Source organism: Convolutriloba macropyga, chromosome 7 (assembly GCF_964194025.1).
Source record: "Convolutriloba macropyga chromosome 7, txConMacr16.3, whole genome shotgun sequence".
Classification (NCBI taxonomy): Eukaryota; Metazoa; Xenacoelomorpha; order Acoela; family Convolutidae; genus Convolutriloba; species Convolutriloba macropyga.
In genome coordinates this window covers 31,447,890-31,467,154 of record NC_134474.1, presented here as the reverse complement: position 1 = coordinate 31,467,154, position 19,265 = coordinate 31,447,890, and the positions used below count along the sequence as shown (strand labels likewise).

General features: G+C 35.4%; 1 protein-coding gene across 1 annotated transcript in view; it reads left to right on the top strand.

The window, feature by feature from the left end:
• The first annotated feature begins 6,388 nt into the window (after window positions 1-6,388).
• Window positions 6,389-19,265, top strand: part of LOC142342782 (uncharacterized) — a 123,135-nt gene continuing 110,258 nt past the window's right edge. The window contains exons 1-3 of the mRNA XM_075394347.1: window positions 6,389-7,217; window positions 14,908-15,239; window positions 19,091-19,264. Of these exons, the coding sequence (XP_075250462.1) occupies window positions 7,085-7,217; window positions 14,908-15,239; window positions 19,091-19,264 (639 nt within the window). The 5' untranslated portion in view covers window positions 6,389-7,084. The remainder of the gene's footprint in view (window positions 7,218-14,907; window positions 15,240-19,090; window position 19,265) is intronic.

Genomic DNA, 19,265 nt, shown 5'->3' with positions numbered 1-19,265 from the left:
AAGAACAAAGCCATGGCTGTTTCCGTGTTGGAAAATTCATTGCAGACAAAAAGACAAACTTTTCGTTACATTTACAAACATCTGGGAAAAACAAAATTGTATTTCTGCAGCTATGCGACACCAACTCTATAATCGCAGAAAGACACCTATTCTATCAGAACTGTCATCGGCAGAAGAAATTATCAAAAAAGTTTTTTAAAGAAACGTTAAGAGTTAGTTTCGGATGGATTAAATAAGTCAGTTCTGTCTATCAAGAACCTGAAACTCTTCAACAATTGAGAGTTTGATTGCTCATGACTAAGTCAGTTCACAATCGCATTGCTGAATTGAAGAAGAATTCTAGTTTTTGATAGACGTCTCAAATTAACAAATCTTATCTCAGAGAAACTACTAGACATTTCATGTTTAACCAAGACATGGCTGGAAGAATCTAAAATCGAGAGTAATCTTTTATCCAACCATTATTCTATGGCAGCTCGAATGGACCGTAAAATGGGACACATGGAAGAACTGCTGTTCTTTGTAAAAGCAATGTTTATTTCCGATGTTAAAGTGAACGCTGATTTCGCATGTTGCCTTCAAGTCTCTCTTCAGCATCCACTTCTGATTTTATGTTGTTACAATCCACCACAGGCAGCCCTTATCAATTATTATAAAAAATTCTGATAGATTTATATATCGACATATTATCTCGTTGTCCCCATCATCGAATTGCTGTTTTTTGGTGACTTTAAAAAATCTGGAATCGACTGGGAGGCGTTATCGTTAAACTTGCCTGAAACAAGAAACCTCATTGAGTTTTTCTTTCAACAAAAACTACCAACAACTTGTAAAGGAGGGAAGTCACAGGAATATTTTGGATGCCTACGAATATTGACGAGTTATTTTATCAAGACAGCAAATCTGTCATCAGTGAGTTTTCTGACCGTTAATTTTGTGTTTTCGGTTGCCCAATTACAGGTTGATATCTGGAGAAACTTTTGAGGAAACCGGGTCTCCAAAAGCATTCCAATGAGGACATCTCCTTTGATCTAGTTACATCTTCTTTTTCAGCTATCAAAAATATCGACTCTTCTTCTTACATTAATCACTGGTTTCCACATTTTAATAATTTTATTCTACTTTTGCGAAATCCAAAAGAAAAAAGAACCTGTTTTATCCTTCGTATTACACCTCCCACGCCATACATGCAGTAAAGAAGCAAAATAGTTTCTGCCGCAGTCAACTAAAGAACCAAAAAATTTGTTATCATCCACAAGACAAAAGTTGCCATGACTCAATTGGATTGGATACGGCAACCTATATTAACAAGTTTTCCTTAAATCATTCTGGCCTTCAAAAATGCTTTCGGCTACTAAAAATCTTGAACGATGACAGTTATTATCTTGCTTTTATGACCTATAATGATGAGCATCTCTCGACTAACTTATCTACAGCTGAAGCTTTCAACAAATATTTTTCCACCGTGTTCTCTCATTCAATGGAGGGTGACGATTCGATTGAATCTGATTTAAATTTGTTCATTATTTGATTTAATTGATGTGGAGGAAACTCTGCGTATCTCAACTCCTGGATGCGGTTCAGATATTGTGCATGGATGGTTCCTTAAATGTTTCTCTACCAGTGTAAACTTCCATGTTTTTAAATTATTCAAATCTCTTTCGCTGTGGTCACACTTCTCTGATTTCTGAAAAACTTCTTCGATAAAACCCCATTTTAGGAAAGGCAACCTTCAAGACATCACATCTTATAGACCAATAAGCAATCTTTCCAAATTGGCTATGGTATTCGAAAGAATTATGTACAGATACTTGTATGGGCACATGAAATCAGAATTATCTAAGTGTCAATTTGGGTTTGACAAAAAACAAACGGTTGTTCTGGATGATTGTTTTGCTTCTAATTCTACATGATTTGTACAATAACTTTGAAGCTTCGGAGAAAAAATGTTTCAGTTTTCTCAATAATACTTATTTGGTTATTCATTCTAGTTTTTTGTTTGTTAGTTTTATATTGAGCAATTGCTGCATAATTTAAATGAAGTCTTTTTCTTCTCTCTCTATTATTGGTAAAAGAAAAGTAGAGCTTTTGATAGCGTTGAAAAATCCCTGCAAGTGCCAAACTACTAATTGAGTGAAAGGAGAAATGTGGACTAGTTATTACGGAAACACTGAGTAATTACCGAAACACTAATTCAAAAACTATTCCAATTAGCACGGAGTCCTATTATGCGGATCAAGTGACACTTTGCCTCATTTCTCCAGACACTTTGGAAAAAGTAAAGCTGCAGTAATCGGGCGTGTTGCACTACCGCTGTTTTGATGATTTGTTCTACCATTTGAAAAACGTATCGGGAGAACTTTTAATGCCTCAGACAAACCTTACAACCCAGCGACGTTTTAAGTTATTTGCTCCTCCTGTCAGCATACTCAATATATTGCAATGACAGACCATGTGAGCTCGAAAAGAAACATATTGTTGTACTGATAGCAATTCAATCAGCACAAACGCACAATCAATATAACCTCGTTCAAGATCTTGGAGTTTGTTTAGTGATGAGATTACAAACAAAACCACAACCATCTCTCATATTCTCTTTTTACAACCTTTTGTTGTATAGACCACACCTTGTTTCAGCAAAGACAAAAACAGTGATTTCGGAAATATTAGTTCCAGCTAAAAACAAAAGCGAGCGCAAGCTGTCAGGGCATGTTCATTTCTGGTGACATGTTTTCCAAGAACAAATGGAACTACATAAGAGGAATGTTACTAAAATAAATTTCTTCCTAGATGTTTGGGAGCAATGTAATCTGCAATTAGACAGCACCTGAGCAAATAAAACTGACCAAATTACCGTGATGGACATTGTTGCCGATTATTGTAAAGAATACATTCTCTTTAGCAAAATTTGCGCCTACTGCTTTAGTAACTCCCACTAATATATTTTAAACGGGTTTTGCTCTTAAGCCGCGTAGGACACTCCAACGGATGAGTAATGATCATCCACTCTGAGACATCACTGCATTGTATATAATTTTAAAGAAAAAGCACTATAGCTCTTTTAGAAGCCGCGGCATGAAAAAAATATACACATAAACATCACTTCATCGTATATAATTTTAAAGACAAGGCACAATAACGCTTTTAGAGCTGCGTTAAAATTTTGAATTTCCATATAAATTAATTTGTAATTTGTTATGAATCTAGTCTCCCTTATGGCCGCACTATGGCACTGCAAAAACTACCAATTTTGGTCGGCCATTTTGAAACACCGCACATTCTGAGGCACATGATAGCGGTGCGCAGAAGAGCAAAATTTATTTTTATGCGTATGTAAGTTATTGCGAAGGAGTATGTTGGGCGGACCTCTGCCCCGCACTCAGGAAGACACGAGGTGTCCGAAGTTATTGTTCTCGACTTCGAGTAATTGTTGCTCATACTTCAGGCATTTCAACGACTGATGATACTTGTACGCTTCTCCGGAGTTTTTTTGGGCATGATTAGGCAAGTGGGTTAAAAATCTTCACATGGAACAATTAAAGGCTGAACCTGGATGCTCAAAGGCTATTCGCTTTAATGTCTTGTCGGGCGTTTTCATCAGTGCTAGGGGTTTTGTGTTCAAAAGACTCGCCTTGGAGCAACTGAAGAGTCGGATCAGCTTCAACATCATAGCAAACGTCATGCATGATTTTTAGCAAAGTTGTCTCGGATCTCGTTGAGTCTCATGTTTTTTAACCCCCTTCGCACAATGGAGAGCATATGATAAGGTATTTGTTTCACCACATGGATAATTTATGGGCGTAATTTTGACCTCAATTTTCTATCTAATGCAAAGCCCGTCTCTACATTCGGACTTCGTTAGCGTAAAACCGTAACGGTTAAGCGGTAGAGCTGCGAGCCAGTTCGAGACTCTTTTTTCCGAAGCCATTTCTATTAATTGGTGTTTCCCGGTCTGGAGTTTCTCTAAGATCCTTCTTACGCGATCGAAAAAAATTCAGGCGTGCAGATCGTTTGTCGTGCGTTTTGCGTTCTTGGGTGAGATGAAATTTTGCTCAATCCCCATCTTCAAGAGGAGCGCATGCCGTCAGCGTAGCAGCGTACTCCGTTTCGTAATCTATTGGCTCTTTGATGTTGAGTCTGCCCTCTCGGAATGGTAGCGAATACAATCGCCGTGCGGATTGAGACACCGGAGAGTCAAAGAACGACCTTGGGACTTGCGTTTTGATGTTGGCGTATGCGTCTTTGAAGATGTTCTGTGAGTTTGGCGTTGTCCGGGATACAAAATTCAATTTTTGTTGCACGTCTCTTGTGAGGCATGCGTAAGCGTTCTGAGGGTATGTTTTTGCTACCTGCCCCAAAATTTTTTAACAAACTGGAATACTTTCCAGCTGTGATTACATAAAAGTTGTCAATATCCTCATTTATAAATTAATAGAAATGTACCTGCAACCCTTTTACTGATCAAAATCCTAAATTATCAACACAGGTGAACTCCTCCGCTGTGGATGACCAGCCAAAGTTATCACTCGATGGAGAAATTGGCTGCAAAACTGAAGCAGAGGACTTTTACTGAACTGTCCTCACTTTCAAAAAATAGACGATTGACCGGGAAAAAATACGTCACTTATGAAGAGTTCTAAACCTTTGGAACTGGAATTTGTCAATGTCGACATGGCCATAATGAATCAGACACCGCAAGTTAGTGATCGATCAGCTAAGTCTGCTGTGTATCAACAGCCTTCGAGCGCTTGATGCTCAAAAATTTTCTAGCACTTCGTCCTTGGTTTCACAATGAAAGTGGGTTTAAAAAAAAATGTCAACAGTGATACAGATGTTGGTCTATTCTGATTCAATTTACCAGAGGTACAATCACTCCATGGTCAAAAACCTCACAATATTGCATCTCGACATCAGTAACACCTTCAATAAGGTACCTCAAGTTTTGCAGGTAATTGAAATGTAGCCCGTTTGGTTGTGGTTGGGAATGCTGGCGACTGCAAAACTCCTGTTTGAGTGGAAGGAGCAATATGGACAATTAATTACAGAAACATCTGACCAAGTTAATATCAGTAGTGGAGCTCAGCAAAAATATCAGATGCAACTGTGAAGTGTGGTTTATTATTGGTCAAGTTGTACATCTGTCTGATTTCATTATTATGTAATTATTCGAGCGCCTAATTAAAATTTTTAAAAAGCTATCTCTATTACAAAGCTTAACGTACAAACGTTTTCACTATGTTGAGCAGCATGAGGTAATGTGCAACTATTCTATTGATTAAGTTATTCTACTTCATTTCAAATAATAAACAAAACAATAAAATGAGAAGTTCTTGGAATATTGGTCATCGGAAAAAACGAAAGTTTCATTCTCCAATTCATTTTAAATTTTTCATTCAAGATATTTGAATTTATGAAGTTCTTTGTTATTTTCTACCATTTTGGCAACTTTTTGTATAATCTCAATGTTTTGAATAGCTAAAATGTAATCTTGGAATTGAGCAACATGACAACTGTTGACTAGTATTTAACGTGAACTCGTGGATTCGGTACTCATCGCCAGTGTTCGGCAATGGTTTCTTTTGTGCCGTATGATTGCTTCGAAAGTCATGAGTTTTTGTGGCACATTGGGCTGATCTATTATAAGCCAATCAAAGCCGCAAGTGATGTGCCCCAACATACGCTTACATGCTAAGCTACCGGTGAGTCTTTTTTGATGCTTTGACATTGGCGTGGTTGTCTGCAATTTTGCCCGATATAGGTGGAATTGCATCCAGTACATGTTATTTCGTATATGACGTGCGATTTTAAATGCTAGTCAAAACTAGACTTTGAAGCTGGTACGAAGGTTTTTAGTTTCATTGTTTATCATATCTTGTGTGTTATTCTATCCAAAAGTTATCTTTTCAAGTCTAATGCTTAATTGGCCTCTATACTGTTAGAAAGTTGGCCTTTATTGCTAGCTTTTCAAGTGTAATGCTTAATTGGGCTCTATACTGTTAGAAAGTGGGCCTTTATTGGCCTCTATACTGTTAAAGCTAGCTTTTCAAGTGTAATGCTTAATTGGCCTCTATACTGTTAGAAAGTGGGCATGTCCCTCCGCTTCAGCTGATCGGGACTTGCATTATGCTGTTGTTTTTGCAGCCTTTTTTGAATCAACTAATATTTCCAAGTGTCTAACAATGCCTGACGACCATTTCGTTGATTTTTAGGGCTTCATCAAAGTATGGCCAGTTGCTTGTAGATCGAAAAAGCCTTTGGATAGTACCCTCTACAATATTTTTTCTTATGCTGGAGGGGAGTGCAGCTATGGAAATTTAAATTGTTCTAGTGTATGTTGGTTTTTGGTACCATGTACTAGAGACGTTTTGTTCATCGACGTAGATAATCTTTTTATATGATTATAAAAAGCATCAAGCTAAATCAAGCATTGAGGATTGAATGATTACGAAAAATTGCAACAATGTGGATAATTAATGCAGTTTTTTATTGTAAAGCCTGCTACAACTGAAGTTGTTGCACCTTCACTTGTACGTTGAAGTGCACAATCTCCTTATTTCCTTAAACAGAAAAGAATGCGATTTTACTGTAGAACCACAGCCACTGAACATAAAGCCCGACAGACAGCACACTAGAGGAGAATTGACCATCGAAACAAATCGCTCATCAAAAACGAACGTAAGCTATTGTTGTCATAGCACACCCGCGGAAAATATCTCAACTAGGACACTCTTTCGAAAATTTACTGGCACTACTTTACTGGGGCGAATTGTTTGTAAATGAGACCACTGCATCAACTTGATGAAATCTAAACTAAACTTAAACTACTTCATGGAGTGAACTCAATTGGCTCCAACAGACCCTTGGATGTATATCCTACTACTAATCCTATCCTAAAGTCTTTACTATTAGCCCTACTACTACTTCAATGAAAGTTTCTTCAGTTAGCTTGAAGAAAAAAGAAAAAGCTAGGAGCAGTTGGCTTCTACTGGAAGATGCCATGATGAATTTTAAGGTAGAATAAAGTTCTTTTTTCAGTGTTTATATTGTTGCCCTGTTTGTATATATCAATAAATAACGAAATGTGATGCCGCACAAACGGTCGAGCTCAGACGCGGCAGTAGAGTCTCGGTCTAATGTCAGTTCTGAACTACCCAATTTGCAACCGGACAATTCTACACCCAGGAGCAGCTCGAATGGCAATATGAGAACTAATTCAGGTCCGTTGAAAACCAAATATTGTTAAATGTAAATTATCTTGTGCATTTTTAATGTACAGGCTTGCGGCAAATGAAAATTGCTAGGTAGGTTTACGCACATTGCCTGCCTGCACTTCACTTAGAGTTTACTTTACTGCTCAAGGACACATGTATTATTTTCATTCAAAGTACTCAAGTTTTCTGCTTGTGCTGCGGGCTTGAGCGGCTACAACAAGAAAAAATGAAATGAATTCTTATTCTTCTAAGATATGCCATCTGAGAACATGTGAATAGAATATAATTTTGTTTTAACAAGTATCTAATTGTTCCCACATTTTTTGAAAAAAAAATGGGAGAACTTTCATGCTAGCCCCATTTTTTTGTTCCAACAATTTTTGAGGGCATCCCAGGCTAGCATATGTGGTATCAATTCTCTGCGTCTAGAAATTCACTACAAAGAGAAATTTTAGGAATTTTGCTTATTTGGATAAAAAAAGTTGCAACATTCTACCCTCAGTTTCAGGCAATTTAGCCAAATTTTTGATCAATTTTAACTAAAATTTTGGTAAAAATTCAATCATTTACGACAACTACGGATTTTGTGACGGTGTTTTTTGAAAAATAATTATCTTATCGTTTCGCCAATGTCGCCAGGCAAGTAAATTTTGAAAAAAAGTGCGTCTTTTGAGAAAAAAATCTTGCGACAGATTTATAACCAATTTTTATTTATTTATGAATTGTTCATCCGTCCTTCACCTGTGTTAATCTAACGTTTCATCCAACATTCAGGTCGTTTTAAATTCTTGTTTAAGTCTTGATAAAATGGGTCAAATTCTTTTTAGACCGGTTTATTAATGGTTAATTGTTAATTTTTTTTAAAAATAAAAAAATTATAAAGATATTTCATATCGAACCTGAAAAACTAACAGAAGTTTTAAGTTTAAGTGATAGAATGCACATTGTGCGCATGTACAATTGGTTGAGTACCTATCAACATTGACTCGTTCTGAATTATGTGTTTTTTTGAACTAAACAGATTTGAAAAAGAACTCTGAGATTTTTTGTCATTTTTCAAAAATTTTTTGATCCCCTTCTTGCCACTAATATTTTTTTATTTGCGGCATTCATTAAAACGCAACAATTTTGAGTCGTTAAGAGCAGCTCCACATACTCAGTCAGCTGTTATTGATTTCTAATTTCATATAATTTAGACTGTTTTTGGGTGCAGTCTTTTTTAAAAGACCTTTCCTTAAATTTCGATGATTTTGAGGTAGTAAAACGATTGCAAGTAAAACTTGAGAGGCCAGATCAAGTAGCAGAACAAGCAATCACGCTGAGGCAGAACAGGTTGCAAAAAACATTGGACTTCAGGGTGCTAACGGCTATTTCTGAAATAGGGGAAACATAAGTTTTTCGAGTTTTTGCCGTGTTCTGACTGCTGCTTTTAGTTTTATCCCCTCTTCATTGTTTAGCTTCTTCACGACTGTTTTTAAAAACCGAAAATTGCAATTGATAATTTTGGATTAAGAAAAAAAATATTTTGAAAAATGTGGACTTTGATTTCTGGTTCTCCTATTCAGTATCATTAATGATGAAAATGCGTAACAGAGGCAATTTTAAGTGAATTCAGTTTCATTTATGCTAATGGAGGTTCCCTGCTTGGACATGTTTTTCCGAACAGAACATTTTACTTTTCAAATTTGATTCTTACACGTTTTCTTATTTTGTTCTGTTTTAGTTTTTGTTGACAGCTTTGATTTTTAAATTTAAACAATTTAATACTTCAACTGTTCCTTCCTTCCATGTTTTTCATAACGTCGTTTTTTCGGTAAACGAGGTTTACCTATACTTAAGTTTTCACTTCACTATTGATTAACATTTCTTTCTCCCCCCCCCCCCCCCCCCAAACAACTAATTAACAGGGCTCAAGTGCTCTCTAAAGTATATTGTCTTGATTTTGGCCCTTCTCGTACACAGCTTATGGTTATATCCACTTTGTTATAGTTATTTCGAGATTAATTTTTTAGATTTGATGCTAATATATATTCCTTCAACGGGTTTCAAAACGAAAACTGAAGCATAAAACTTTTTGCTATTTTTTGAGCTGCCTCAGAGATCTTTTTATTTAACTGCAGACATGAGCTATTAAATTTTAATTCACTGTTCCCACGTAGAAAATATCTAACAAGATGTAAAGAAGAAAGCTGAGATTTTTTATTTAATTCGTATATTTGACTGCTTTTTTGTCTTAATGTAGTCGTTTTCACATTTTTTGGGCTTTGTTTTTTTTGTCTTCTGTTCTTCTGAGAGCTTTAAAAAATTAGCATGTTGAGTAATAAGTGACACTCCACCTGTTTCGGAAAACCAGTTCACATATGCTTATTTTGCCAGCTCTTCAGCTCTCCATCTTATTTTTTGTTATAACTATTTTATCATATGTTGTGAACGCGTTATTAGTTTTTATCTCAATCTGTGTACTAAGCTGGTTTCTGATTACTATAAAAGCAAATATGTCGAAAAGTACATATAACATATCTTTTCAATTGTTTAACCACTTCTGCTTTTGTGGTTATAAACAGTTCTGTAGTCATGAACTCAATTAGTTAGTCAGAATTGCGTATTCGTTGTCAACTCTATATTCCAGGACTTTTCCTGCTATGTTTCTGAATTTCCCAACTATTTTGATTCGTTTAACTTGACTTTTCCGCTGGTTTGTAATTTTGAAAGTATTTTGCGGCTTCAAGCTATTTAATGCTTTCGTTTTACCAAAACAATGCTTAGGGATGTTGCAAGAATAAACTTGAGAAAAATTGAGACAATTTTGTCCCGTTGATAATATAAACCATAAAATTGACATTAATGTAAAATTATTTTGAAAAAGTCATTGTTGCGAATATGAGAACATTCTGTGCTACGCACAGAACAACCGAGCTTTCTTGTTTAGATTTATTCTCCTTCAAAATTCTAATTACAGTATCAGTCAACTGGCTTCATTTGGATGAAAGAATTGTTGTTTGAGCTGCTAGATCTACTTAAACTGCGTTTCTTTTTCTACCATAGATAGTTACTTCCTCGTTTATTCTCTCGTGGGTAATGTAAAAAAAACGTTCCATTTCAATCTTTTCCTAACTGAACTATAATGCCAAGAATTGATAACGGAGGTCTGAAATTGGTTAGGCAGACAGGCCTTTTGATTCTGTTTTGTAATCTAGAGTGTTCTAATTTGGAATTGACTAATTATGTTTGTGAAGTCACTGGGATTTAAGTACAACTGGGAAACAATAGTTGAAATCAAAGAATTTAAGGGAAAAATTGATCTTAGCTTTGCTGGTGTAGGTTACTTTGTTAAAGAAGTGAGGTAAACGTAAATGCAAAAAGCAGAGGTCTGTTGAAAACATTTGCGTTAACAAAATTTGTTTCCGAACGCAATAATGGTTTCTGACTCCAAATAATTTTATTAGTTGGAGTCAGAAACCATTTTTGGTTTCCAACTAATTTTGTTACCCGATTCCAACTAATTCAAATTAATTTTATTACCCGATTGCAATAATTTCAACTAATTTTATTGCCCGATTGCAATAATTTTATTACCCGAAGAGCAGTACTGTTTTTTTCCATTTTTTTAAAGTGAAGCATATCTGTTCATGACTTGAAATTTGAAATCATTTTTTTTTCAAATATTGACTTCTGGTTTTCAACGGTGAGCATAAGCATTTAGATTACTCAAAATGTGATTCAAAATATTATAAATCTTAGTCGCCCGAGGGCTTTAGTGACCTGACAAGAAGGTGCTTGCTTCCGAATGCTGGGCACAGGGCTCCTGGGACTAGATTTCAGGTTCTATCGTATTTAGACAATCAAAGGGTAAAGTTAAGCGTTTTTAATTGCTCTCGTAGAGAAGCAATTATTGTAAAAGTGTGTGTCTTTTTATGCAAAATTTTTGCTTGACCGTTTTGACTTTTCGAGTGACTTTAACGCCCTTGACTTTTTGCGTTTCGCGTGATCTTAAATTTTCTCTCAATCACAATTTCAAGCAGCTGATCTCAATTGGCGGCAATTTAATACTAAAAGTCAAGTTTGTTAATACTAGAAGTTTGAGCCGAAAATGGTGCCATTTTTCACTTTAAATCTTAATAGTGGTATGTGTTAACCTCTAATGTGGTTATTTGAAGCCCACTATTGAACTTATTAGTCCCATTTAGGCTCCCCCTCCCCCGACAAGCAGGCCGCAATTGATTAGAGCTCCCACTAGTCGTTCGAGAGCAATTCTTCCGACGTTTATTCGGTTATATTTTGTTTACACCGAGAAAGATATCAAAAGAGATTATATCAGTGCGATAGGTCGACGAAGTAGGGCAGTAAATTTACGAGGGCGACTAATTAGGACAAAGAACAAGACGAATGTGCTCTAAGAGCTCATTTTCTTGCTTCCCTGTTTTCCACGTACATTTCTCTAGGACAACTACAAACTGATTGACTGCAAAGTTGAGCTGCCTCGATTTTTTGTGCCTGGTTTTTGTTACCCTTGATTCTCTTATGTTAAGCAGTTAATGGCTACTGGTAATATTCAAGGTGAAAATGTCATAGAGTTTGTTTGATCTCATAACAGTCTCCCCTCCCTACCCAAACTCCTACCTCCATCCGACCTCCCTCCTCACACGATACTCTGTCATGTTTCAATTGTGTAACTACTGGAATACTTCCTGCTTAAAGTTAGTCGGTTCCCTGGCTCTCACATGAATTAACCCAATTTTCAATATATGTCGGTAAGTTTACAAACAAGTAGTTATCGCAAAAGTACTTTATTCTGTGGTTGACACAACCAGCAACTAGAGATAGAATTGGCGGAAGAAGGGGTTTCAGTTCAAACCAGATCAATTTTATGATGAATGAAACAAATTCTGGTGACCATTCATTGAAGTTGATTTGAGATCAGATTGGCATTTATAAAGGATAGTAATTACTTTGTGGCATAAACTTCATAATTGTGTCAGGCAACCGTTCAAGCTTTTTTTTACAATACAGTTCGTTCTGATTAATAGCCGCGAAGCGATATCGGCTATTATTGGGGACATCGTGGTTTTTTACAATTCAAAGAATTTGAATTGTATTGGTGCGCTGTCTTTTTTAAGATCTGTTCGCACTTTTTTCGGCTTTTTCACGTCAGTGAGAAGTCGAATTAGAGAGGTGATTTTAGTCACACTGAAACAGTAAAGGGAACGAAAAATCGAGTAGGTTTGAGGCGTGACTTTTTTCAAAATATTTTTAAAGTGGAGTGAGAAATTGGTGTTTGAACAATCTGGCGGTTTTTGAGATAGCTTTTATTCAGGTGCGTCAATTTGACTTCTGTTTTCAGAGTTTCCTCCTCTTTAGTGCTTTTAAGACGGTACATATGTGTTCCAATTGTGCCTATTTACCTTTGCTTTAATTCATTAAGTGGGAGCTAAAACTTTTTATGACATTGCTTTTATTTGTTGTCACAAAATATTAGTGAATTCAGATTTTGCCCCCTTTTGATAAACGTTATCGGATGTTATCCGTTTGTGCCGCTAGTTTATTGAGTGCATATTATTTGCACCCTCCAGACGCACGTGCCATATTTTTACATGATGATTTAGTATGCAATGGCACGTGCTCTGTAACTGGGGGCAGTCTGAAGTACTGGGGGGGGGGGGGGCACAAATGGAAAAGATCCAAACTATCTGTTGTCTTATCACTTTGTATCATCAATCAAAGGTCTTATTGGTTACTAAGAAGTATAAAAACCTAATTAATGGCTTAATGGCTGGAGTTAATATTAGCTAGTGTTTTTCATGACTTTGACACTACTTTGAGTTCTGCAAGTATTTAATGTACTTTTTGATGTCTTATGTAATGTTATTTGGTACATGTCTGATGCTGCTAATAGGGGTTGAGTTTATTGATTTTATCGTTTTTGTTCAACCTAGTGCTTTCTATGACTTTGACACTAATTGTTGTCAATAATAATTATCGAATTTTGAGTTTTTCTTTTCAATTTTGCCTTAACTCTTAGTCTCATTATTGACATATCTCATTGGTTGCCAAAAAAGCCTTCCTTAAAGCAAGTCATATCAGTTCATAGCTATTGTTTTTTATGACTTATACACTTGTTCGTTTTTAACAAAGAATCTTGGTGATTTTTTAAAATTTTTTCTAGTATTTGTTGTACATATTGCCGTCTTGTCACTTAATCTCATTTGTGACAGGTCTCAAAGGTGACCAGGGACGACTCAATTAATTGCATCTTGTATCCTTGTAGCAATTAACTTGTATCCTTCAGTAGCTGTTGCGTTCTAAGCTGTAGCGTTCAGTAGCTGTTGACTTCTATACTATGTGTTTTCAAAAACTTTCAGCCAGTTTTATTGCGATTTTGGGTTATTTTTTCTTATTTAATATTATTAGTAAGAGGACTCATTGACATTTAATGACAGGTTGCTAATCAGAAATAGAGAAATGTTGTCAGTTTGAGTTCATTGCAGTTGTTTTTTGATATTGATCCTGCCTTTTCAAAAAAATCAAAGTTGCATTTTTTGGTCTTGCTTGTTTTTGTTGTTCTTGTCTTGTTTTATTGCCTAGTCTCATTACTAACAGCTATGATTTGACTTTTAAAGTGGACTAATTATTTGTCAGGTCACAAATTAATACAATTTTTGAATTGTATTTCAGGACTTGTCCTGCTGTTTTTTTTTAGTTAGTCGTCTCGATCGATGATTCTTGCAACCTGACTTCTTGGAATTGACGTTTTCAATTTCAGTGATGTCTACTGCTTTGCAGTTGAAATTTGTGTGCGTGACGTCGTTTTTTCTGCTTTTAGTTCAATTGCGTGACTTACCTCACTAAAAAAAATGACTTCTGAACTCGCTTAAAGAACTTCAAATTATGAACATTTACTAGTTAAAGGTCAATAGTGTGCACCTAATTAGTGGCAAACGTGTATGCCCTAATTCTTGAGTATTTCAGTCTTGAATTTTGATTTCGAGTATTAATTTTGAAAAAGCTCTTAGGGTTTTTTTCCTTAAAGAGCGTATGTGTCTCATAAAATGACAGTCCTAATCTAACCAAAAAGTCTAGTGGTCTAATAAAGGACTGCTGGTCAATCTGTCTATCTTATTTCTTTAATTGTTTCAATGCATGGAAGGCTACAAGCGTCTCTCGCGGCTATTTTCCGGTAATCTGCCGGCTAGGTTCCGAAGATAACCATCAAGAGTCCTGAAAAACTGTTTCCAATAGGAAAAGCTAGAGAATCTAGAAGTATGTCGCGGCTGCTCAACAATCTCAGCGGAACCTAATCTTCATGGCCTAATTCCAATATTTCCAATTGACTAATAATATCATCCAAACTATTAGCCGCTGGGTCGTTTAAAAGACTAACTTCATTGATTGAAATTCAGAATATCCTAAGCCAACAAAGTGGTAAAAATTGGTGCTGCACTTTTTTGACGGAATGGATTATATGAATGTTGATATTTTTGGGAGTAATTGGCGTGTGTCTCAATCAAGATGAAAAACATGTCTGCATCACGCCGGAAATGGAACTGAGCGATCTTCTTAAATTATTTTTTGTTCGTAGAAAATAACAAAGATCTTACAGAAAACTGAAAATAATTAACAAAAAATAGTGAGTTTGAATAATGAGTCCTGTCTGTGAACTCATTTTTGAACGTGGCTGAGTTTAATTTTATATTTTTAGGGAATCTCTTGCCAGGAAACGAAGCAAGTCAGACTAAAGATCCACCTGACACATCAAGGACAGATCTGACAGAAGATGAAACTCCTCGACTACAATTTGAAAACAACTGCTGTCGACTGCTGCTTCTGTCAGACAAGACTCCTAAGAGCTACAGAGTAGCTGAATGCTGTCTTTCAGATGTGGTGCTGATACACTATAAAAACGATTCATCTGTTCTTAATGATCTGCTGAGAGACGCAGTGTACAAATGTGAGGGGAAGAAAGTACAAAGTGTTGCCTTCATGTGTCACAGTCAGGATGCTATGATACACCTCTGCAGCTCTGTGGAAAAGGTAATTTCTATGAAAAATGTGCAGCTTATATTTACATCTAATTGTCCGATTTACCTGATTACACTTGGCTTTTCGTATACTCATTCGCACCATTTTTCAGCAGATTCTTGCGTGGCAACAGTTTTTGCTCTCCTTCGAGCCACTGTTTTTGCTCTTTGTCCGATTTCAAACCACAGACAACTGAGGTGTTTTTCAAAGCTTGCTTAAATAAAAATGTTGCTTACTTTAATTGCGGGCTAAAGCTCATGGGACAGCAAACTAACTGAAGATAATTGACAGGCAAAGTGTGAAATCACGGGTTGGGGGAAAACAATAAGCGTTATGTCAACTATTGGTGTGTTATCAGTGAGCATTTTGCAACCTTGGAGTTTTCGTAACTTATCAGTTCGGATTAAAAGTCATCACGGTTCTATGATGAAAAATTACAGCATTGAGCACTTTAGGAGGAAACTAGCAACTTAACTTGAGACTTAATTTTAACAATTAGCAATCTCATCAAAAAATACGATTTTAACATCTGCCATCAAAAACTGCTTCTTGCTGCTGTAGACCACAGCAAAAAATAGGTACTTATTAAACGAATTACAAGATTCTAACAGAATGAAAACCCATATTCGATGTTTGAAAAACCGTTTTTAATGACTGTTGTCGGGCCTAAGAAAATAGCCAACCGGCTTATCTAATGGTTTTCTTTTATCGGAAAAACACTGGTATAAATAAATAAATCGAAAAACTGTACATGTAAGAATTTATCGCTGGCGATAAAACTGTGCAGATGCAATCAACTTATTGGGATTGGGCAAACCCATAAGGCCTTTTTGCAATACCCTCATGGGTGATAAAAGACAAGTCCTTTGTTTTTAGCGTATCTGCTGCATAATTAATTGCTGTATTGAACTGTTGTACTTAAATACGACTGTGAGAGAAACCGTTGGGAGTATCTGAAAGCAACTTATATGCATTGGAGGAAATTAATTTTACTGTTTTGAACCAAAAATAATGCTGTCTTTTTAGGCAGACAAAAACGAAAACTCAACACTTTCTAGAAATTTAAGTGTTGCACAATTGGAAAGACACAAACGCAGAAAAAACATGCAAAAAATACATTCCACATTACACAAACAAACAACAACAAACAAATACAAAGCCCAACACCAAAAAAATTTCAAGAAATTTTCCCCTTCGAAAGTGTTCAGCATTCAAGGTTTGTCACTGCTCATTCAGTCCTTCTTTGTTTTTTCTCTAACAAAAGATTAGGCGTGGACTTTTTGAGGTAATTATATCGGTTAATGTAATTTTGACACTAAACTTTGAAATGTAACTTTTGTAGTTTCTCGAAAAATTTTGTCAATATTGATAAATCATGAGCTCAATGGGACAATTTATTTTCAAAGAAATCTTGCAGACCAGTCATCGGCGAGGCTTTAAAATACACAGTTTTGGTTTTGGATTGATAAAAGCCGCAGTATGAATCAAATATTCAATAATGTTTCTAGTTTTGTTAGGATTTCCCTTTCTACCTCTTTCTCTCTAACATTTAAAGTAAGGAACTCTTGCACGAACTCTCTTTTTCTCTCTTACAAAGACATGGCACACAGATTATGCATGCGCACACTCCTCATACATACACCAGTACAAGCGCACTCACACACAAATATAAACATCGCAAAACATTCTTTCTGACATCTGATCTTTACTCAAGGTTAGCCATTGTTTTTCTTGGAAACTAGGTGCGGGCTACATGAGGCAATTGCATCGGTAATTATAAAATTGACGCTAAATTTTTCAAATTATTTTGTCTTTTTTGAAGTTTCTTGAGCATAATCGGCCTAATCGTTATTAAAATTGACGCTAAATTTTTCAAATTATTTTGTCTTTTTTGAAGTTTCTTGAGCATAATTGGCCTAATCGTTATAAGCTCGCAGATATTCTAGAAGCTGGAAGTACTAAACACAATTTCGTTTTGAATGTATTTAAAACTGCAATTCGTAGCAAATATGAAGTATTTTTCATTTAATATTTTGACAGATTTTGCACTGTGCCGCTAATTGTGTCAAACATGAAAAGAAACGTTAAATCTGTACTTGAAGGATATTATCTAGAAGCGTTAAAGAACAATTGGTTATCAGAAAATTTTATTTTTCGGCCCTTTCACTCTTTAAGTAAGTGTATTTTTATTGCAATAGGAGTTAATAATTTTTGTGAACTGATTTTTTGATCTTTCCAATGAGGATTTTATCCAGGATTTTTTCATGAGTTTCACAATCGATAAACTTTTTGGTTTTACACTTTGTAAAAACGCCGTGGAAACAATCTATTCGAAGAATTTCAATGTATAGAGGTAAGAATTCCCTCTAGTTTTCCAAAAAAAGAAATTTTTCAAACTGGCGATCCATAAACTTTCTCTCTAAAACTCTTTTCTACTAGAGGAGATAAGTTCGAATCATCTGACAGGAATAAGGAATACATAGAAATATTAGATAATATTTCTATCTTTACTTTTCTTTCGATAATGAATTTGGTTGATTTGTTCTTTTCTTGAAACCGATTTTTTTTGTTTCCTAGATTTTGAAAATACTGATAGTTGGCTCTGATGATTTGCAATAACAACACGAGAATTGATAAAAGAATGTATTTTCTGCTTTTAGTTTACTTTTTCAAAGTTGATTTTCTATTTTGAGAGAACTCTAAATTGCTTGATGTCTTTGATTTTTCGAAAAATCTTTTTAATAAAAAGAAAACATTTGAACAATACTTTTCTGCTTCAACAATAAAAGAAAACAATAAATTCCGAAAAAAGAATTGTTTTTCGGAATTTTTTTTTCAAGTAATTTGTAAATTTTTTTGGCTTGAAACAAAGAATTACTGGTGAGAAATCTCCAATTAACCTAACTAAATATACTACAAATCTTACGTTTGTTTTATCTCAAATTTCAACGCAATCTGCCAGCCGCCTGTCCTACGAGCAATTTTTTCCTTTTCAATTTTTCGAAATTTTAAGTTCCCCTTTTTCAAATTTTCATAAAAATTTTTTGTAGGAATTAAAACTAGATCCTTAGGCTAGAAAATGGTGTTTTTCTTTTTCGCTACGATGCGTAAACAAAAATTGAAATTTTACTGAAGAAAAAAGCCAGCCTTGCATATATTCCCAATTTTGAAAAAAAATGTTGGAACAAGTATTGAGACCGTTTTTAATGAGCTAATTTTTATTCATTTACACATTATTTGCGCAACTTCTTTACACAAAAACAAACAAATGGCTCTCGTTTTCTGATCATTTTGGACAACCACGTTTTACATGGAAACTCACAGTGTGAAGAAGAACTAAAAAGCTGTTTTGGGAATTGTAGATTAAAAAGAAACAAACAGGCTTTCAAGCTGCTTTTAAGAGTTAGAATAATTTACCGCAGTCTTTATTTTTATGATAGCAAAAATTATAAGGCTTAATTGACTAATTTTCTTAACAATATAAATCCTGCCCTGATTTCTCATTAGCTGCCAATTAACTTTCTGCAAAATAGTAGCTATTGATAGGGAGGAAATATTTCGACAGTGGTTTATGCTGCCACTGTTTGCGCTCCTATGGCTGCATATCGATTTCAATTCCATTTTACCAATGTCTTTGATCTTTCTTTCAATTATCCGATGTTCGGTTGTGATAGTTTCATATCAAGTGCCACGCTCTTTTAATTATATAGTCAGCTGAATAGTCGTTCTGGTAATTTTTATCAATATGATAAATCGAAGTTGTCACTGAGTAAAATGGCAGGTTGGGTATAATGGCATTGGGTAAATTGCCCCGACACCGCTCCTATTTACCTGTTATGTTCTGACCAATTTTTATATTTCAGCATTTCACTCAAAATCCTATAACGATTCCGGAGATCAAGAACTTCTTTCTGGGCATAAAGGAGCTGCTAACCAATTCTGCTAGCAGTGAAGATGATGAAGCGTCAATCGATACAATTTGTGAGCATAGGGTAGACTTCCTGGGCATGCGACTGACACCTGGACTGAACATGTTCA